At 33.6% G+C, this 23908-nt stretch overlaps 1 protein-coding gene across 1 annotated transcript in view; it reads left to right on the forward strand.

The window, feature by feature from the left end:
- LOC140449357 (trypsin-1-like) overlaps nucleotides 1–23908 on the forward strand; it is a 63598-nt gene that overhangs the window by 19955 nt on the left and 19735 nt on the right. The window contains exons 2-4 of the mRNA XM_072542504.1: nucleotides 8933–9080; nucleotides 11861–12002; nucleotides 14379–14492. Coding sequence (XP_072398605.1) covers nucleotides 8933–9080; nucleotides 11861–12002; nucleotides 14379–14492 — 404 coding nt within the window. The remainder of the gene's footprint in view (nucleotides 1–8932; nucleotides 9081–11860; nucleotides 12003–14378; nucleotides 14493–23908) is intronic.

Consider the following 23908-nt stretch of genomic DNA (forward strand, 5'->3'; position numbering starts at 1 on the left):
TTCCCTCACAGGTCCTAGTATTCTCCTCAGTACTTTTGTTTCAAATGTGTTGAGTTTGCTTTTGGATGTTTTTTTCAGTACCCATGCTTCACTGCCATATTGGTGGAATTAAGGTTTTATAGATTCTCATTTTTGTATTTTGGAGGACACTTTTAGACCGAAATATATAAAAGAGGGCAAAATAAAATCTGTTTGCCTGCGTTATTCTCTGAAGTATTTTTTAATCTTCTGATCTGTTGGCATATATTTGTACTACCAGGTATGTAAACTTTCCAACCGTTTCAATGTCATCTTTATGTATACTGTTTTGTGGGACTATATTTCTTCTCGTCTGTATCATTTGCATTTTGCACTAACCCCATTAAAAGGTTATAATTTTAACTGGGGAACCACCGTTAAATTTAAGAAAAATGTACTTATCATTAATATATGCATCATCCATATGTGCGATAAAATCGCATCCCACTTTCCATCATACTATAGCTGAACGTTTCAAAGAAACTTATATAAATAAATAAAGGACGAACACTCCCTTTTACGGGAGAATCAAAAGATATATCTCTCTCCCTCTCCATAATATTCAATTACCAAAATTTTTTGATCAGACAAAATACAGTCACACCTTTTCCCTGGACCTTATCTCTTGCAATATGTGATCTAACTCTTTCTAAATACAATAAGCTTGAGACTCACTTACCATGCAAAAATTATTCAATCATTTTACAACATACCTACTTCTTTCCCAGATCATTGTCATATATATACAGATTTATCCTAAACTATTGATGGTGTGTAATCAGCAGTTATAACTCCGAATATTGTATTACAGTTTAAGTTATCTTCAAGTTGCAGTATTTACTCTAAAGAACTATACTCAATAAGTCTTCAAGTCCTCATTTATATACGTACCCAAAAAAGTCTTTCAGTGCATTACATACGATAGTTGTAACAGACAGTTCTTTACAAGTAATCCCATAGGTATTTTAATAAAAGATCAATTACATTTGCTAAACAACGCGAGGCAGCCAGTACGCTTTATATGGGATCCATTACACATTGGACTTCAAGGAAACAAACAAGCAGATTTTCATGCCAGGGAAGCAATACATAGTGCCTTTTCAGTGTTAGGGAACTTTCGACTGTTTCGACTACAAATCGTTCCTTAAAGAAAAATTGACAAATGAATAAAAAAACGAATGGAATCTTTCACAATAGACACTACACATCGTAAAATCCTCAACCGAATCTTGGTGCGAGATAAATTTAAATCGCCAGCTGTTTGTTAATCTAACCCATTTACGTAAAGGTTATAGCAGACTAACTCACAGCTACCTAATCTCCAAATCAAATCACCCTATTTGTTACTTATATAACTGCGACATTAAGGTAACACATATCTTCATAAAGTGTCCTAAATATATCAGTGAAAAACAAAAACACTCACTACCTAACAATAAAGTTATTCCAATATTCAAAAAGAATGACCCTCATAATATTTCAAATTATTGATCAGTATCTGTCCTTAGCATAATTTCCGAAGTAATAGAGAAGGTTGTATACAACAGAATGTTAAATTTTATAGAAGAATACAATTTATTAACTCCAAACCAACACGGTGTCCAGGGAGGAGAAGACACTCGTGGCTCCAAAACTTGCGGCAATAGTTCGGATTGTCATCTGCTGAACTATTCAGATCTGCCGTAAACAAAGTCAGAATAGCCATGTTGATTGCCAACGTTCGGAACGGACAAGGCACATGAAGAAGAAACCAACACGGCTTTAGATCAAAAAAGGCAACACTCACGGCTGCATGCAGCTTATTTGAGCATATTTATGATGAATTAGAGAGTAGAAATCACGTGGCAGGACTATTTTTTGATCTATCACGAGCTCTTGACTGCTTAGACATAACATTGACATAAGTAAGTGACAGAAAGAGTGTTGTTAAGATGAAAGAATCAAGCTCAGAACCATACAGGACAAATAAAGGAGTACCACAGGAATCCGTTCTGGGACCAATAATATTCCTAATTTTTATTAACGACCTACCAGATCACATAAGGGCACTTATAATATCAATGTTTGCTGATGATACCTCGTTAATAGTCTCTGCATATACACTCGAGGAATCAAAAATGACAATGAAGACTGTTTTATACGCTGGTATAATACCAACAGACTAATATTAAACATTGACAAGACGGAAATTATTTATTTTCATTCATACAACTCATATATCTATGACTAGGCTTACCATAATTATAAAACTCTTAACCGGGACAGTAAATGGTGGATAGGGTAAAGTATAAAAAAAAACGATTAAGCTGCTGCCAAAAATTTTGATTAATAAAATACCTATTTTTTGTACCATTCATACTTCTCGCTTGTATGTACTTTTTTTAATAAAATGTTATTTTTTTTTATTTTTTCGTAAAAATCTTTACATGTCATATTAAAGTTTAATTTACAATATAGTAATGCTTGTACGGTAGACTCCAACATACAGCTTCTATCGTCCGACCAAATATGTTTCATCATCGAGAAGATACGCTCTAAAGGAGCGAAGGCGCCTGGTAACCACAAAATATATTGCACCATTTTTACCAGGTGGGTGTATCGATGTGTTGTTCATGAAAATTTTTAAATAGTAGAACCCATTTGTAAACATAATCAATTTGTATCGTCGTCGAATTCCATTCATCATTCTTTGATGCTATAAAAACTTTCGTAAGTGACAGCTCGTAAAAAAGGTTGTCAGTATTAATATTTTGTCGATTGTCCGAACCGTGTATTTTGTTTTCAGCAGATTCTTTGATTTCGTCCCATTTCAATATGTGATTCAGTTCAATCCATTCGTAAATATCGGCTCCTCCGAAACTGTCTTCCCACAATTCAATGTATGAAATTCATCGTCTGTAAAAATCAGTTACTTCTGTTTGAAATTTATCAATATCCTGGCTACTACCAAGATTCTTTAATAATAATTGTTTCGCTTTTTGTGATACAAAATTGCCGTACATGCATTCTTGAAGATTAGATTTCAATCTTCTTAATTCCAAAATAATGTTAGTAGAACTTGCTTCACTTGTTTCCATGAGTAGTACAGTCTTGTTAAAATTGTTTAATTGTTCATGAACAAACCAAAAATATAACTCACCCGTTTCATTTTCAAAAAAATGTCACATTGCACGTGGACAGTTATCTTGGGAAAGGAAATATGCTTTTAGTCTTTCGAATATATTTAGAATTTTCTGAATTGCCGGCAAAAGAGAAAGAAATCTGGTACTTCCATGTTGGATTAGGTTTTTATATTCCACATCTACAAATTCACAGAATTCCTTTAACTGAGTTACTCGAACTGTGTAGATATGAAAATGTTTATATATTTTGACAACTAGTGTTTAAATTTCGATTGGTAAACCATCCACAGCATTTTGAAGTGCATTGTGTACAATATGTGCACCACATCCAATTCCTACAATATCTACTTCGAGTTCTTGTTTAAGTCTTCTGTAAACATTATTTTGTCCTCTTCTATGCACACCTCCAAAATTTGTATTACAATAATTGTCGCCATAAAATGCAGTTACTTTTTTTGTACTGTCATGACGACGTAATGTTGAAATTATATTTTGAGTCAATATTTCCGATGTATCACCCTGAACGGACTCAAAATTCAATAGCTTCACATGTACACCTTCTAATGGTAAAAAGTATCTAACAATAATCGGTGCCAGTTTGATGTGCTTTTTACTTGAGGTTGTTAGTAACACTTACGAAAAAAGCCTTCTGTAAGTCGGTGTGTAACTCTGATAAAGACAAAGGTGCCAACACATTTAAAATGATCGCTTTACATTTGGTTCTCGCAACCTCAAATTTTGATTTAATATCTGCTCGCCCACCGTGTGGAATTGAAAATTCTGAAAGACATTGCTGGCATTTCACCCTGCTATTGTCACTACAAAGCTTTTTTATAAAAGGATAATCTTTTTCAAGTTCGCTTGTAAATTTGCAATTTCTTTTAGGCATTTTAAATCAAACACAGCAATTAAATAAAACACAAAGTATTTTACGACCGTTCACAAAAAAACGAAATGTAATTGCACTGCAAATGATTAGTGTAAACTGAGATCTGTTTTTTTTTAATTCATCAATTCTTGATTTTTTTAATGTTTATATTCGTTAACGACTCACTGAAATGATGTGTTTAAGAAATGTGATACGGTGAATTGTTGAATTGGTCATTTTGATGATTTCGAGAATTAAGCACGTCTTCTGTGGGAACCCTATTAAAATATCTTATCAATCAGATGTGCAGTCATCATTATTAGAATTGTTTATATAATACGAACGTGAATAATCTTATTTATTATCAGTAAATATGAATCCAGGAGGAAAAAAATCATTGGTGTGAAATCACTTCAAATCAACAAAAATTCAAAATTACAACAGTTTTGTTAAACCGGGACAAAATGACAAACCGGTCGGGACTCCGGGACCGATGTCTAAAACCGGGACAATCCCGGTTAAACCGGGATGTACGGTAAGCATATCTATGACTATATCTTAACCATCCATGATAGAAACAATTTATGTTATCTTCCACTCACTCTACAAAGTTTTTGGGTGTGTTCATTGATTGTAATCTTAAATGGTCAGAGCAAGTGAATTTAGTGAACATGAAATTGGATAAAGCTTTTTATGCTATTTCTAGAATTAAAAACACACTTCCCATCTCGGCATTAATGAACTTTTATTATAGCCTTGGTTACAGCCACATGTGCTATAATGTAATTTTGTGGGGAAACTCAGTAGATAGTAACAAAGTGTTCATTACCCAAAAAAAATTACCCGTAAATTTTTTAATTTGAATTATCAACAATCTTGTAAACCAATCTGAATTAAACATAAAATTTTAATTTTCTACTGCCTATATATCTATAAATATTTACTTTATGTAAAAGAGGAAATCAATACATTTCCAGTAAATTTAGACAATCACTATTACAATACAAGAAGTGCTGAATCTTTAAGAGTTCCTAAACACAGAACATCCAAATTTCAAAATTGCTTCAGATATATGGGACTGACCTTATACAATTATTTGCCAAAAACTGTGAAAGAAATACCACTTTCCTCTAAATTAAAAAAAATATTAAAGGTTTACTGTTACGTTGCACCTCGTTTAAAATCGTCAATAAAATCCTACACTGCACTATCAGACCGAATGATTCTTTTACAGCTGTATGGGTCCCCATTTGATTTGAACATAATACAGATATGCGCACCTACAGCTGACAAAGAGGAAACAATAATGGAAGACTTCTACGAACAACTAGAAATCTTAATTAATGCAACCAAAAGAATGAAATAACACTTATAATTGGAGATGTCAACGCGAAAGTAGGACGAGGCAAAACAGGAAAGGCAGTGGGAAATTTCGGACTTGGTGAAAGAAACAAAAGAGGAGATCGTCTAGTTAGTTACACAACCTACTACTTACTAACACTCTCTTTAAGCTCCCGCACCGTAGACTCTATACCTGGAAATCACCGGCAGACTCACCTGGTAAAATAATCAGAAATCAAATAGATTAATATCGCTGCACCAATCAGGTTTAGAAACTCCATCAAAGCCGTAAAAACTTACCAGGGTGCGGACGTAGCATCAGACCACAATCCGGTGGTATGTAAGTTTGAAGTAAAGTCAAAAAAGCCCAATGTAAAGAACAGGACCGAAACGCTAGATATTAGGTAGCTTTTCAACAATAATATTAAACAACAGATGCAGGAGAATTTAAATACCGATATATCAAAAATCATTAAAAATAACAATAAACCGCTGGAAAAGTAGAGTAAAATTAAAGAAGAGGTTAGGACTTCAAGCACTAAGTTTTTACTACCTGATAAGAGAAAAAAGAAAGACTGCATGACTGCAGAAATCCTTGACATGATGGAAGAGAGACAGATATATAAAACGAAAGATACTGCCAAATACCGTGAAACCCATAGACGAATAAGAGCTGAGATAAGAAAAACTAAAGAGAAATGGTTCTCGGAGAGATGCGAAGAAATCGAACAGTGCGAAAAGGTATACGACTATCACAATATGCATAAGAAGATAAAGGAACTCACAACAAAGAAAAGCTACAATATTTTATCGAAAGGGCTATGCGATGATAATGGAAATCTACAACTAGACCCTGACAAAATAGTTAAAATCTGGGAAACTTATGTGGAACAACTGTTTAATGATGACCGTCCTAGTGGGTATGCACTGAGCAATTATGATACTGGCCCTTCTATTCTAAAATCAAAAGTGGAGAATGCTATAAAGGGTCTTAAAAATATCAAAAGACCAGGCAACGATAACGTATACGGGGAAGTATTGAAAATGCTGTGCGAAACAAACAGTCAATTTCTAGACTCACTCATCAGACTCTTTAACAATATTTATAACAGCAGGGAGTTTCCTGAAGACTGGCTAGAGTAAACTTTTGTTGTCATACCGAAAAAACCAAAAGCAAAGTCTTGTGATCAACATCGGATGATAAGTCTAATTAACCACATTTCGAAGGCATACACCAAGGTTATTTACAACAGAATAAGCAAAAAATGCGAGGATAACATTGGAGATTCGCAGTTTGGGTTTCGGAATTCTCTTGGGACAAGAGAAGCACTTTTTAGTCTACAGGTACTCATCCAGCGCTGCAGAGATATGAACAAAGACGTGTACATATGCTTTATAGACTACGCAAAAGCATTCGATAACGTAAAGCACGAAAATATAATTAAAGTTCTCCATAAGATCGGAGTCGACTACAGAGACATTCGAACAATAGCGAGTCTCTATTGGGGTCAAACAGCTAAAGTGAAAGTAGGATCTACATTGACCAATAAAACTGAGATCAAGAAAGGGGTACGACAGGGCTGTATCTTGTCTCCTATTCTCTTTAATATATACTCAGAAGAAGTATTTAAGACAGCGCTGGAGGAAAGCACAGAAGGCATAAAGATAAATGGAGAAATAATTAATAACATAAGGTATGCTGATGACACTGTGATTCTAGCAAGTAGCATGGAGGAACTGAGTTGCCTAATGAGTAAGATACAAAAAACAAGTGCACAATACGGACTCAGACTAAATATCACAAAAACCAAATGAATGTTAGTAAGCAAAACCCAACAACCACCACAACAACTGATATTAGACAATGAAAGAATTGAACACGTGGATTCGTACATCTACTTGGGAACAACAGTTAACTCAAATTGGGATTAAGCGAAGGAAATACGTATGTAGAAAAGGCAAGAGCATCGTTCACTAGCATGAAGCAAATTTTCACCTCTAAAAGCCTCACCCTACCTCTCAAAATTCGACTTCTGAAATGTTATGTATTCCCGGTTTTGTTATATAGAATGGAGGCGTGGACAATGACCGCAACATTGATGAAAAAAGTAGAGGCCTTCGAAATGTGGGCTTTCCGACGTATATTACGTATATCCTGAACTGAGCACGCGACCAACGAAGAGGTACTATGTCGGATAGGTAAAGGGAGAGAGGTAGAAATAAGTATAAAGAAAAGAAACACGTTGGGTCACGTTATGAGACATAATAAATATAGAGTACTACAGCTGATCGTTCAAGGGAAAATAGACAGCAGAAGGGGTCCAGGGAGGAGAAGACACTCGTGGCTCCAAAACTTGCGGCAATGGATTGGATTGTCATCTGCTGAACTATTCAGATCTGTCGTAAACAAAGTCAGAATAGCCATGTTGATTGCCGACGTTCGGAACGGACAAGGCACATGAAGAAGAAGAAAGGTTTACTCTTAAGAAAAGCATATTATTCTTTACACTGTGAATATTGTATTATACACATTAATGTTTTTTATACTGAATTCTGTAGTGACGTATCCTATACATTTATTTTGAATGTCTTAAAGGAACAATAAAGTATGAGTATGAGTATAAGTATGAATATAAAAGCAGTCTTAGGAGCACATTGTAAATTTACATATATGTTTAGTTACCTAAAAATATTAATGTTTTAAACAAACTGTAACTATTAATGTTTCGTTAACCCTCATTAAAAATTGTAAGATATGAAATTCTTACCAAATTGTAAACCTTTAATTACCTTGTAACCTGCAATTAATCAAAAATACTGTTTAGATTTAACTATCTATGTATTAGCTATAGTACAGCTAATAACCCAAAGTGGTTAATGCTGTTATCAATAAAATAAAAAAAACCTGCAAATCCTGGATTAATCCGCGCTTACAATAAAATGGACAAATATACGTATTTCTAGACAAAGACAATATAATGCCCAGTGATACTCTAAGACGAATAAAATAAAGCTTAACTCTTAAAAGTTTTGTTAGCTTCAATTTTTAAATGAAATGATAAACAAATTAGATAAATATTTGCTATAGACAGGTTATGTAGAGACATATTTTGATGCATGACTTTAGCACTGCCTGATCTGCTTATTTTAAGCTCGTTCTTCAATCAATAACATAGTCAGTTCTTCTTTGAAAAAAGTCTCCTTTGGTTTATTCTCGTTGGTATTATTTTCATAATAAACAATATAAGCAGCAAGTAAGAAGATGTTACGTATTTTGTCGAAATTAATAAGTGGCCACCTATACGATAGCAGTTGCGTAATGTATCTCGACCATTTGATCCATTTTATCAACACCAGTTTTGTATTTATTATAAATACATAAAATAAAATTGACATATATATATATATATATATATATATATATATATATATATACGCATATGCATTTTGTATATAATATATTTATCTATCGCTATATTTTATATCGAGTGGCACTAAATAAAGGAGTTTAAAAATCATTTGTACATATCTTTTATTTCTTTTACCAGCAAATATTTTAAAAATACATAACATATATTTTTAGGTAACCATTACCGCATTGTTGGAGGTAACGATACCACCATTGAGAAGCATCCATGGATAGTGTCAATCCAGTTCTTAAGAGTACACTTTTGTGGCGGAGCTCTTGTAGACGAAGAAACGGTTATAACAGCTGCCCATTGTTTTAATGAGTAAGTTAAGGTTTAGGTGTAAATAAAAAACCATGGTACTTGCTAGAATAGTGAACTTAAAGATCAACCTGTTCGTTAGAGATTTTTCGAAAATTTTCGACAATATTTTTGGAGTTATTCGTGACTGAAAGTTCGCAAATTAAAGTAGTCTTTTACTCATCGAATACAAAAATCCAAACATATGATATTGAATAATCATAAAATGGAAAGTTTTCTATGGAAAACTTAAAAACACTTGTTAAAGATCTTAAAAAACCTTTAAAATAACCACAGCTAAAAGTAATTTTGCATGAAAATTAATATAAGCTATTACTAAAATAAAGTCTGCTTCTATTTTTTATGATTCATTAAGTAACAAACCCACTCCTGCCAAAACCACCCAGATTGAAACTATTCCTTGTTCGTTTCCAGTTTACTTCATTAATATACAAACAATACATTCTGGAAGTTTAAGTGGTTTAAAAGGTTAAGTTTTTTAAATGTCCGAGTTTAAATTGAAGACACTACTTTTGGAATTTCTCAAAAAATTACCTTTTTTTTATAATAGCCCAACAATTAAAAAAAGTACCAAAACTGCACATATTGACATAGAGTAGATTTTGATCTTTGAGCTATTTTCTATGTACTATCAAAATTTTAGCCAAATTCATGCATATTGCAATATTTCAGTTACTACGGATAAAGAAGTTAACTGCACCGATGAAGAAAACAAAAAATCATTGACAACACTGCAAACACTAGTGTGTTAGAAGACGATCCATTTACGGAAAAGTAAGAAGTTTTATTCACTGAAAAACATATATAAAAAAATCACGAAAAAATGATCACTCGAAACATCTCAACATCCGATGTTTACTATTGCCGCCAACTCAACTTCATATCACTTAATATTCATGTTCTGTCAAATGCAACTTGAGTGTTTGATACGTACGACGAAAGTGTTGCCCAAAAGGGTGCCGATGATGTCTGTTTGATATTGGAACACTTTTTTTGCATATTTTGGACTCCAACATATGCGATTTATTAATTTTTTGAGAGTCGTGCGGCGGCCAAAATAAAAATTCACTTTATCTACTACAAGTGAAAAAGCTTAACTGATTTGACACAGTGAAAATGATATTTCCTGTTCGTGGACACTCTTACCTAAAGTGCGAAAAGAACATGGGTCTTGTGAATTCCAAATCTTATACGGAAATACCGGAGAACTCGCAGTAAACCATCACCATTTAAGGTAATAAACTGTGCGGATGAAGTTACCTTTCATCCATTATGGACTGACATGGATCGAATATTTGTTCCATTTTTATGTGTCAAAATGTCCTACGGCAACCAGGCCTATCAGAATTCTAAAAATAAATTAAAAGAAAACACCCACGTGTTTTGTTATACAAAGCTCACTATATTGTCTTATATCTTACAGCCGTGGTAGTCCCCCCGAAAAGTCAGGCACGTAAGAGAAAATTGGGCCTGGTTCCATTAAAGAAGTTAATAATAAACCTCTGCCGATTAAGACTGCTAAATTGCATAATTTATTGCACCTAACACAATTCCTGACAAACCCTGGAGCGCATTCCTTTTACCAAGACTAGTTTTCCATGCCAGTGCAAATGAATGTAGTGATGTGGAATTTGTCGAATCCACCAATCGACATTTAACGTGTAAAATAGATCAGAGTCCAGCTCCCTAATTAAAAATGTAAAGATTTCAAGCACATATAAATAATTAGCAAACTATTTTGTTTTTCATTCGTTTATTAACAAATCTTATAGATAAACTCATAATTAAAAATGTTGTATTTCATTTTCCTAAATCAAAATATACACCTTTAAACTTCAAAAATCCGATTTGTATAAAATAAACAAAATCTGATTCTGACGTTCTTTCCCGTGGCCCATTATTTAATAATAATAATTCAAGCGGTGACATTAAAAAGGAAGTAAGTGCCAAAATTTTCAAAACATCGTTTTTTCCTTTAAAATATAGTCTAAACTAAGGCCAATGTCATTGACAAAGAGACAAGTGACTTTCTCATCAGTCTGTTATTTTTAGAAAACGCCAAGAGACAGTACTGGTGGTAACATTGTCGTAGTTGGCAGATAATTTTTTTGCTTCTTCTTTAAAATTTTGTTTTTGGCTTTTACTTGCTTTTCATTGTCAGTGCTTCAAAAACATTGTCATGTTAAAAAAAAATATTCAGAATCTTAGCACAAGTATTTACTTTCATTAAGAGAAATATGAAATTATGCATCTACAATAAAAATGAATCTTTTTATATTAATATTTTTACTATAGCCCTGTGTTTCGGGTTAAGGCTTAATATTATCGAAATAATCTCGTTAGAATCATATTAATAATTGGGCGTTCTCTGATGACGCAACTGAAATTCTGTATAATTTGAAGAAAATCGAAGTAGTGAAACGTAGAGTGATCTTATATTGATCTCGTTTTAAATAATATGTTTGTTTGTTCTGTTATTTTAGTTATTTCTGAAGGATTCTATTCACCACAATATCGTCGACAACATTTGTTAAAAAATTGATCATTCTGCCGAAACTATCAATTTCCGATCTCCGCTCACTAAAAAAAATACCAATAAGTGACAAGGAATTTCCAGAAGTAGGGTCTCCCAAGATATTGAACTTTGACCACAATATATCTATAAAGATGTATCAGTATCTAAAAAGAATAAACCTGTGATTTTTTTAAATATGACAGGCTACATGTATTGGTATTTTATAACCTTCTCCTTTAGCTGCTTTTTATGAGTTCTACTGTTGTAGTGTATCTGGTAGGATAACCATTGTAGCGGGAACTGCTGATTTAACTCAAGAAGGTACGTCTATTAAAGTTCAAAGCATTTTAATCCACGAGAACTACAATCCTGATGTTGCTCCTTTTGATTATGACATTGCAATATTAAAGGTATGTATTTTATTAGTTTTAAGATTATAATTAATTCAAGTAGCATTGCTATATAATATTTTAGAATATATTAGCTCCCCTCAATAATTTAATACACATTAGTTTATTATTTTTCTATTTCTTTACCTTTTTCTTCTTCAGGTGCCATCTCCGCTACGGAGGTTGGCAATCATCATAGCTATTTTAATTTTTGAGGCAGTATCTCTAAATAGTTGTTTTGAGCTGCATCCAAACCATTCTCTTATATTCTTAAGCCATGAAATTCATCTTCTTCCGATGCTTCTTCCGCCATCTATCTTTCCTTGCATTATGATTTGCAGGATGCCATACTTCTCGCCCCGCATCACCTGTCCGAGATACTGTAGCTTTCTTTCTTTAATTGTAAGCTCAAAATCCTTCTCTTTACCTATTCTTCTAAGTACTTCATTGTTCTTAACTCTATATACCCATTTCAAATTTCAAAGGCGTTAAGTCTTCTCATTGTGTCTAGCTTTAACGTCCACGATTCCACTCCATAGTATAGTACACTGTATACGTAACATTTTGTTAGGCGTATTTTAAAAGCTAATGTTAAATCTTTGACTTTGATTTCTGCAGTGTAGAAATTATTTTCTGTTATGTGTTCCTAGGTAAGTTGTACTTTTTTATTCTTTTGATCTGCTGGCCCTCTACTATCAACATTTTGTTAGTATTATGGTTGTTTTTAGAAATTTTCTCAAACTTTGTCTTTTTGATATTGAGCGAAAGTCCGTACTCCCTACTACACATTACTATTTTATTTATGGTACTCTTTTCAGGTCTTGTAAACTATCGGCTATTATTACTGTATCATCTGCATATCTGATGTTGTTAACTAAGACTCCATTTACTCTTATGCTGACTGTTTCATCTTCCAGAGTTTCTCAAATTACCTCTTAAGATTAAGCGTTAAATAATAGAGGTGATAGTATGCAGCCTTGTCTGTCTTCTTTCTTTATTTCCATTTCTTCAGATGTCTTTTCAATTCGTACTATTGGTCGCTCATTGTAATAAAGGTTTGTCATTATGAGTCTTAAATCTCTTTTATCTAGGTTCTTATTTTTTAGAATTTCCACGAGTCGGTCATGTTTTACTTTATCAAACGCTTTATTGTAGTCTATAAAACATATTGTGTGTCACTAATATCCAGCTCCAGTTTAGAGTGAATTCTGGCGTAGATAATTTTTAACAGAATTTTCAAGGTATATGACATTAAGCTTATGGTTCGATAGTCACTGCACTCTTTGGCATTCACTTTCTTTGGCAAAAACACAAATGCTGATGTCAACATTTCTCTAGAGATGATTCCCGTAGTATAGATAGCGTTCAACAGTTCTACTATTATGTCCAGGTTTTTCTCGTTGACCAACTTTAATAGCTTACTTGGTAATTCATCTGGACCAGCAGATTTATTAGTTTTCATTAAGTTTAATGTCTGACTAACCTCTGATTTGGTTATCTCTGGGCCTACATCTCCCGTTTGGCTGTCTACAGATGCACTAGCTTCTCTCTGGTCATGAGATAATTCCTCGATGTACTCTTTTCATCGTCGTAGTTTTTGTTCTGCCTCCAATATAATATTTTAAATTTTGTCGAGCAATATATTCGAGTTTCTTCTACTTCCTACTCCAACTAGTTTTTTGACTTTTTTATGTAGATTAAAGTGGTCATATCTGTTTTGCAGTTCTTCTATTTCTTTCCATTTTTTAGAGAAGTAGGTTTCTTTAGCCTCCCTAATTTTTCTTCTTATTTGGTTTTGAAGCTGTTTATAGCAGATCGTATTGATGGTTTTGTTTTTTCTCCTTTCATTTATCAACTCTAGAATTTCCTCGGTCATCCACTCTTTTTTCTTACATTTGGTTGTTGTAAGTACTTTCTTACTTGGCTCTAATATATCTTTACCTATCTTTTTTTTTATTTAAAAGATACTTTTTAAGCAATGCTTTATATAATGTTGAATAAAAACTTATTCCTAGATCTAAATATATGGTCTCAGATACCAAAAATTGTGATTTTGTAATTTTGTATAGAAAATAAAGGATTTGTAATAGAAGGATGTAATATAATGGGTTCGAAACCAGCTTTAAATAGTAAATATCCATCTGAAAAATGATTCGGAAGAAAAATTGCACTAGAAGCCGTCTGAAAAAAAATTATAGAAATGTAGATAGAAGAAACTTACAAAATAATTGCTCACAAATTAATATCAAAGGATATCAGATCGATCAAACGCTGTATGTACTTTGTACATACTAAAGAACTGCCCCTAAGAAATGTTTCAACTTTCTCAATGACTATTATAATTTTTTAAAATGTATTTAAATATACTTTGTCAATAAATTTTGTAATTATTTCTAGCTATCTGAGAAGATTACATTTTCGGATAAAATACAACCTATAAATTTACCGGTAGAGGATACTGCTGTACCAGAAGATACACCAGTTTCAACTGCTGGTTGGGGATTAACTGAGGTAAGTTTAATAGTACAAGATCCTACTGCAGGATAACTATCGTATTTTTTTTAATAAATTAACAAAATAGAATGTGTGTTCCAAAATTAATTTGGAGTATTGCTGTGTAGTGCAGTCGTTAGAAAGTTGACCCCTAAAAATCATACGAACCAGCTGAATTTTGGAGAGAATATTAATTTTGGAACCTAAAAAAAACGCAAAAAAGTTTACTACTTTTACCCTCGGGCAGTTCAAACATAATCTGTTTTACATTTCTGAAATTAGTACAAAGAGGAAAATCCAAATATTAAATAAAAAAGTGGGAAAGTAATTAAAAAAATAAAGGGATGATACTGGGGTGAGAGGGTTCATTTCCCAGCAACCTTAAATCTGTCACCTTCGTGTTAAGATCATTGCCTCTCTTTTTTTGAGAAGATTCCACGCTTCGATCTCATTCCGGTAAATTATCTCGATGTATTATAATCACTCTCTCCTTTACTAAATTGTTGAGATATTCAAGATTTGTTTATTAATATTTAGTTATTATTGACTTCAATCCTGAATTTGAGTCTAAAGTGTTTGCCTCTTTCTCTATCTAGGGGTGTCTTTACATCTATCCCACAAACTATCTTCACTCGTGTGGTTTCCAGCAGTCGTTTAATTTTTGATGTTTTGGAATAGTTTCTCCAAGTCAAAATAAGTTTTAAAGAGAGGTTGAAACATTCATTATTTGGTCTCGGAGTTACAGATTTTGTTTTATCATATTATAGTCTTTATTATTTTTCTCTTCCTTCCGGCCCGACATCGCATAATCTGATATTTACTGATCGTAATATTTTATATCGCCGGCTATGATAGCTGGCTATGATAACTTGCTATATCTTTTGTTTTCAAGGCAAATATAATCGTGTGGAATGATTTGGCCTTGTTCAATAAATCTATGTAAAAGTTGTTAAGGATGTTGACACTATCCGTTCCTAACGGTATATCACAAAATGTTAATCTAGTCTTCTACCATTTTATATCATTTCATTTTACAAATTTTTTTATAACATATTTAGAATTTATATCAATATCGGTTTGCAAATTTTTAATATACTCCATTCGCTTAGCTCGGGCATATTTTGACACATTCATTGTCGGAAACCTACAACACAACAATTCCTACTTTTCAGTATTAATAGCCCAAGTATCCTACTATTGCAGACTTCTTTCTTTAAAAAAAGAAGAATTATTCTAAATAGTGGAAGTGTATACTAAACTCATCAAATTTTGGGTAGTATATATTTAAAACATATATTTTAGTTGTTATAATTTAACATAACTATTTATTATATGGTGCAGATAAATAAATATTGATTGGCGGTAATTCTCAAAGTTCTATTTTATTTACTATTTAGTTTGTTTACTATTAATATTGGCTATGAGTACGTGTGCTTGGTTGTATAGTAATTTCTAGTCACTTTTAATCTGTCAAAAAGTAACTAACTTCGTAAACAATAATTACTAAATTCACTATTTAGTTCGGACTGGGAATAGCGAACCGAGTATAATACCACATTTATATAGGAACCATATTCTAGAATGTCAACTTTTAATTATACCAAATTTATCTACATAGAAATCATATTTACGAATGTTAAAACTATATTAGGCGCATCATAGCGCATAAAATCATGCTGAATTTGATCGATAGCATGAGTTATTTTGGCTTCGAGGGCCATTGTGGATTGTGGCTTATTCTCTTAAATTGTCAACTTAAGAAAATCCCACAAGAAAGGGTCTAACGGGGGCACATTATCTCGGTGGCCAGTAAACATTGCCTTTAGGTGAGATAGCCATGCTCTTAAATTGATCGTGTGTAAAATCCAATGTAGCATGTACTGTGTAGTTCGCACGGCCATTTTGTTGAAACCACATATCATTAGTCTCCCTCCAATTAAGGACAAAAGAAGTTATAATCATTAATTTATAACTTTCAGCATTGAATGTGATGGTCTGGCCAACGTCATTCAAATATGTCAAGTGTATGTACTTATAAGTACCCTTTTTATAGTAGATTATGTTTGGGGTTAGAATATTCAAATTTTCCATGCACACTCGCACGGTTCTTTTTTAATTAAGTCTACTTGTGAGGGATCTTACATAATCACTTTTAAAATTCTATAATTCGTTTTAGAACGAAATTGTATTCGAACAAAAACCAGCGCCCAATTTCACTCTGAGTTCTTAGCTGTTTGTCGAAATGGCCTATCATGTTTATATTCATAGCCAATATCTCGTGCTGTTTAGTTGTGATGATACCTGCAATTAATGCGGTAAGCTAAATAATTATTCTTTGTCGTTAATAAATTCGATATATTATACGGTTTCACAGAGCATCCCATTTTGTCAATGTCGAGGCCAACCGCCTTTATCGATATTTTTGCCGATGAGAGCAACTATACCTTTTTTCTACATAATATGGTTATTAGCCAACCAGATATAAAGGAAATTTTTAAAGCACTAACTTTTACCCTTACTACTATCGAGGCCCATCTGTTTTGGTCGTATCAGATGTTCCCTACGATTGTTATCGAAATATAATGTGAGTGTTGACTAACTTATTTTGACAGTTTTTTTTTGAATAATTTTTATTAAATAAAAATTATTTAGTTTCATTATTAACATTTAAGTGGTAACGTTCGGTCCCTGACACCGACATAGTATATTTTTCGCGCTAAAACTCAAATGCGCATATTGTTTTGTCCACGCGGCCAGGTAGCTTTAGAATCCTCATCCCGCTATTCAGTCTTGAAAATTTGTGGCCGAGTGCGGATAGTTCATATGTTATTCGACCTGACGGTGTGAGCGACCGAGGTTACCATTTGTGTTATACTCAACGGTAAGTTTTGTCGTTTTTGGTCCATAGTCAGTTTAAATAATAGATATTCATTTTAGGAGTTGTATGTGAATATGGCTAACGAAACAGAACAAATCAGGTTGCAACAACTTTTTGACGAAATTGTTGCTAATTCCGAACCGTAACCAGAAGATGACGATGCAAGTTTGCAAAATGATTGTTCAGAAGTTCTAGAATATGATACCAAATCAAAGGAGGATTTATGTGATGAAGAATATGTCGAAAATCATGTACCAGTAGAAGTAATACCGCGCATACTACGTTTGTTTTGGAAAGATGGAACAAGGTAAAGGAAACATCATGAATTTAATCGTAACGTTCGAACTCGTACGAGAAAAGAGATTTGGGAATGTTTTTCACTACAGATATTTTAGAAAAATAGTAGAATGCACCAATAAGTTCATAGCATTGAAACGCTATGACACAGTCAATAACAGAACGGCTGGGCCAATTGATCTTATAGAATTAAAAGCTCTGTTTGGTCTGTTGTATATATCTGGCGCTAACAAAAGCAATCACCAGAATGCTGATGATTTATTTAGAACAGATAGAAGATCAATGGAGATTTATCGCCTTACGATGTCGCTAAAGAGGTTGCAGTTCATTTTAAGACACATTCGGTTCGATAACAAAAGTACTACAATACAAAGGCAAAAAGTCGACAAGTTGGCCACGACACGTGAGATTTTTAAAGCTTTTAATCTTAATCTACCAAACCATTACAATCTTTCAGCATATACTGCGATAAATGAAAAATTAAAAGCTATTCGCGAAAAATGTTCATTCAGGGTTTACATACCGAATAAATCAAATCATTATGGTATAAAAATATATGCTTTAGTAGACGCTGAGATGTATTATACGTCCAAGATGGAAGTATATGTTGGTATACAGCCAGCAGGAAAATATTTTGTTGATACGTCAAATATGTCACTTGTACCTCGTCTGTGTGATCCGATTTGGGGAACGGGAAAGAACGTTACCATGGATAATTTTTTCACAAGCGTTCAGCTCGCGCGATTACTTTAACGTGAACATCGCCTAACTGTTATAGGAACGTTACGAAAAAATAAACCTCAAACTCATCTAGTGCTGACACAACAAATGCCAGAAAATACCACTATGTTCGCATTTCAAGAGAAGTGTACCCTTGTATCATATGTACCCCGAAAAGGTAAAAATATTTTAGTGTTATCTACTATACATTACGACGACAACATTGATAATGCAACAGGTAAACCAGAAATAATCATAGAATATAATAAGACTAAAGAGGGCGTGGATATCGTGGACAAACTCTGCGCGGCATACAATTGCGCTAGAGCAACCCGTCGCTGGCCAGTGGTCATTTTTTACAGTTGTTTGAATGTCGCTGGGATAAATTACTACATAATATACAAATAAAATACATACACACGTATTCCTAGACTAAAGTTTTTGGAAAACTTAATGACGAACATATTCGCAGACGAGCCCTAGAACAAAATATTCCAAGGACAATTCGTATGAGATTAGTGGAAATTTGTGGCATGCAGACAAGAAATCAACCTATCCGGAATAATGTGTACGGAAGATGTACGTTCTACAGTAGTAAGAAAAACTGCAAAACTCGGTTTCTTTGTAGGCAGTTTGGCAAATATATGTGTTTGGAACATTTAACCGGACTATTCGTTGTGTGCAGTGTAAAAGAAAATGAGGAAGCAAACGGACAATAGTTTTAGTTTATGTTGGACATCTGTTTAATAATTTTATTTTTTTTGTGACATTTCAACCCTTTTCTTTATGTTTGTTGATATTTTGTATTCAAAAACTTGACATGTTTTGTAAATTGTTTATTAATTATGTTAGTACCTAAACAAGCCAATTTTTTTTAAACCCTACACATACTGGCGTACATTTACATCTTCGTAAAATATGATTAAATCTATACCAATCATTGCCGATTTAAGAATTCATTTTTGACATGTATGATTGTTTGTTAGTGTATAAAAATTTAAATAGTATGCAAAAAAAACTAAAAAAAAATAATTTCCATTCATACCTCCATAATGCATAACATGAGTCCGGGAGACTCTTATCGAATTAGTGGTCAAAGGCAAGCAAGCAAGCAATTTAATTAAACCCAGCCTGTGAGACATGTTCACCTATAAGAATTACGTTCGGGTATAACAATTCATTGGAACGAAGTGTATTAACTCGAGTAAAAACAGGAGTCACTCCACCGCGCTCCAATGCTCCAGACCATCCCTTCCCCCTTATGGCTCTCTGATGCGCGATAGGAGCACAACTATCAGCCAAATGATCTTCATGTGGGAGTCCTGGGTAATAGACTCCAACATGGTTTCCTAACCGAATTCAAAACTCAGGACAGCGCATTGTAGCTATAATCCTGTTATCTCACTGTGGCTTATCCGCGAACTAAAATTGCTTACTTGGGCCTCAAGTCTCCGCTCTGAGCTAGGCTCACTTCGGCGACTTGGTGCTCAAGGGGTTGGGCCCTACGTGCCGGGTTTTTAATGGTTTTTGTTATTATTTTTATGTGGCTTGAGCCGGTTTTTGTTAGTAGTTTTTTTATTTTTTTTTGGTGACCGATGCCGTTTTTTGTGTGTTTTTTAGATTTTTTTTTGTAGGACGCCTGAAACATAATATCAGAATTAGTGCATATTAGTATAATAATTACCTACTTAAAATTAACTGGGTCCACGCTGTACGTTGCGATTATCCACTAGTTTTTTGAGCTACGAACGATCTTCTTGGTGCGTTGTTTTTGTTGTTTTTTGTAGTGTTTTCTCTCTGGTGTTTTGTATTCTCTCTGATGTATTTACTGATTTTTTCTCTAGTACGTTTGGTTTTATTCTACTATTTGTTGTTTGGCTCTCTTGTACTTTCATCTTTGAAAAGCGTCGTACCTCATGATCTCTCGCAACATGTAGTGGTCAAAGGTTTGTCGAGAATCACCGCGATCCTTCGGTGCTATTCCATTACGCATATTTATATATTGCCTGAACTGTAAAGATAAGAGAAAAGGAATTTAGTCACGTTTTGAAGTGTCAAGGTATTAGTACGTTGTCTGCTTTCATAGTTTATATTTGTGGAATTCGCAGCATTATTCAAGTAAGTGCAATAATTTTGGATCTTCATCCACAATTTTATTTTTATAAAAAAGTAAAATTTATTTTTATAAGTGAGGTAGTACAAAATTGATAATAAATGTTGATAAATATTTTTTGGGCTCACTTCTTAGAAAAATCATTTTATATAACGAGTGCTCTTTTGCGATAGACTTCTGTGTTTTTGTTTTTACAGATATCAAAACAAAAGTAGTATACAAAATTTGTATTTTTAAACGCAAAAAGTTAGCTTTCAAGTAAAATACTCTATATTTTCCGGCCAGCATTATGGCATCCTTGAGTAGAAAAAGATCCGTTCACCCCAACGATAATAGTTATGAGGAAATCTTACGTACGTAGTATGACGAGTATGACAACGATTCCATAACTAGTGAAAGTGAAGTATCGGAGGCTGATCAAGAATACGAACAGACAGCAGTATACAAAAATAGTTCAGACGAGTATTCCGAAAATTCGTCGAGAGGTGATGATATAAACTTGAATCAAAATAATTCAACAATTGAAACAGCAGGTACATCATTTATTAGCAGAAACAATTTTGAATGGAAATCCACGCCACCTTTGCAAGGAAGGACAAAAATTCACAATCTATATCGTTTCACGGCCTGGCCGAAAGTAAGAAACGAAATGTTGTCTCCGAAAAATGGTTGGGATAAATTTGTGCATGCTGAAATTGTTGAAGAAATAATAATATGTACCAATGGAGAAGCCAACCGAATATTGGAGGCCAAGGGAAAGGTATGGCCAACAATTGAAAAAGACGAAATGAACGCATTTTTTGGCCTGCTGCTACTGGCTGGTATCGAGAAGAACTAGGATACGTCTGTCAGAGAGTCATTCTTAGATAAATCATCAAACCCACTGTATAAAACTACAATGGCAGTCAATCGGTTTAAAAATATAAGACGATTCATACGATTTGACGACCAACGAATACGATCAACTAAGTTGGAAACTGACAAATTTACTTATGTCCGGTATATATGGGAGTTGTTTGTGAAACAGTGCCGAACAGTTATGGTACCAGAATTGAATGTAACCATTGACGAACAGTTACCTGCATTTAGAGTTTGTTGTAATTTTATTCAATACATGCCATCGAAACCTGCAAAATACGACATTAAATTTTTTTGGCTTTGTGAAAGTGAAATAGGATATGCAGTTGATGGACCGATATACTTAGGTCGTCAACCTGGTGAAAATATTCAACAAAATGTAGGGGAAAATGTTGTAAGGTCCTTGACCGCTTCCATAAAAAATTCTAGTCGCAACTTGACAATTGACAACTTTTTTAATAGCATCCCTTTAGCACAGCATTTACTGTATATAGGAATAACTTGTATTGGGACAATAAAGTGGACCAGATGATCGGTAACTACACGGTAAAGCGTCAAACTAGACGTTAGCCTCTTGCCGTTTGGTACAACATTATGGATGTAGCAGATCCTAACGCGTTTCTACTTTATTCAAATTAAAATAAAAATTTTGCTGCAGGAAAAACAAATAAAAGACGATACTTTCTCAAAGATTTAATAAATAAGTAAGTTTTACCATTTATGAAAAGAAGGGCTATAAACCCTAAATTTACAAACACAATCCAAAGACATATGGGTAATTTTATCGAGTTTCCTCGACTAAATTAAGGGATAGATTTGGCTTCTAGAAAGAAAAAGAGATATTCCGAGCGCCCTTCATACATTGCAAGAATGAGCACACAAATTTGTCAGAAGTGTAAGTGTCCAATTTGCAAAGAACACAGTGTTTTAATATGCAAGAATTGTATTAAGTAGTTCTTTACCAGGTATTTATTATTTATTTATACTTATATTATTATAAATAAAGAAATACTAAATAAGTATTAGACAACAATTAAAGAAAATATCTATTTTATTACTTTATTTACAAAGCTAGTCTACGAGACTCATGTTATGCATAACGTAGTAATATTTGCTTATGCATCCTAGGGTTAATGTGCATTTTTTTCTCGAAAATAAATAAATATTAATCATTTCTTACTATATTGTTATTTAAATATACTAAATATTTAGTAACATCAAAATACACTTCTCTAAGAAATTAACGCACCACTTCAATAAATCAATTTTATTTGTAAAAGGGCAAAGAATAAAAAATGAAACTTTACCAGATTTATTCTACATTTTATTAGTAATTATAACAATTTGTCTAATCATCAGAAAATGTTGAAGTACAGGAGAAAAAAGAATAAAACGGAAAATTCTAAAAAAATAATGATAAGAAAAGTAAACTAAAATATGAAAAAAGTCTTAATAACGAGTGTTTCCACCTCTACTACGTATAACAGCCTCACATCGTTGGCCCATACTTAAAATTAATTGCCGTATTTCATTTTGTTCTAGTTCTCTCCAAATCTGGATCAGCCTTTCTCCCACTTCCTGTAAGTTGATTGGTTGTATCGGTGTCGCTCATAATCGCCTACCAAGGATATCCCAGAGATTTTCAATCGGATTTAAATCCGGATTATGTGCTGGCCATTCCATAGTGTTAATTTCTACCTCTTCTAGATAAATTCTGACGATCTGTGCAGCGTGAGGTCGGGCATTATCTTGCATTAGTAAGAAATTTTCACCGATATAAGGAGCAAACGGTACTACATGTTGCTCCAGGATATCCAATATGTACCTTTCAGCTGTAACAGTTCCATCTTGTATGACCACTAGGTCCGTACGTGCGGTCAAAGAAATACCACCCCACACCATAAAGAATCCTCCACCAAAAAATGTGGTGTGTGAAAAGTTACACTGAGCATATCGTTCGTTGGGTCGTCGCAACACACGAACACGTCTGTCGTTATTGTACAAACAAAGTCGGGATTCATCAGTAAATAGCACTCGTTCCCAGTCAGTCTCTAATCAATTAACGTGTTCTCTGGCAAAATGTAGTCTCCCCCTTCGATGCTCTGCAGTTAATAGAGGACCTCGGGCGGCAATCCTAGGTGCTAAGTTGTATTCCCTAAGTCGCTGGCGAACAGTTTCAATACTAATTTGTATAGCATGCACGTCTTGAAGCTGAACTTGTAGACTTCGATGTGTTAGAAAACGTTGTCGAAGAGCAGAAATTCTTAAAAATCGATCTTGAATAGGGGTAGTTACCCGGTTTCGTCCTTGCCCTGGTCTGCGAGTATGATCCCCTGTTTCGAGAAATCTTTCTAACACCCGTGAGACGGATGTGTGGGACACATTAAACCGATGACCAATTCTTCGGTAACTCCAACTTTCTTCCGACAGTATCACTACTTGGGCACATTTATCTCGGGTTAAATTATGTGATTGACTCTCCATAATAAACACAATTAACAATAATCAACAATTAAACAGTAGCCGAATAAAATTCGTGAACACTTGGAAATTAGTATATAGAATTAG

Source organism: Diabrotica undecimpunctata, chromosome 1 (assembly GCF_040954645.1).
Source record: "Diabrotica undecimpunctata isolate CICGRU chromosome 1, icDiaUnde3, whole genome shotgun sequence".
Lineage (NCBI taxonomy): Eukaryota > Metazoa > Arthropoda > Insecta > Coleoptera > Chrysomelidae > Diabrotica > Diabrotica undecimpunctata.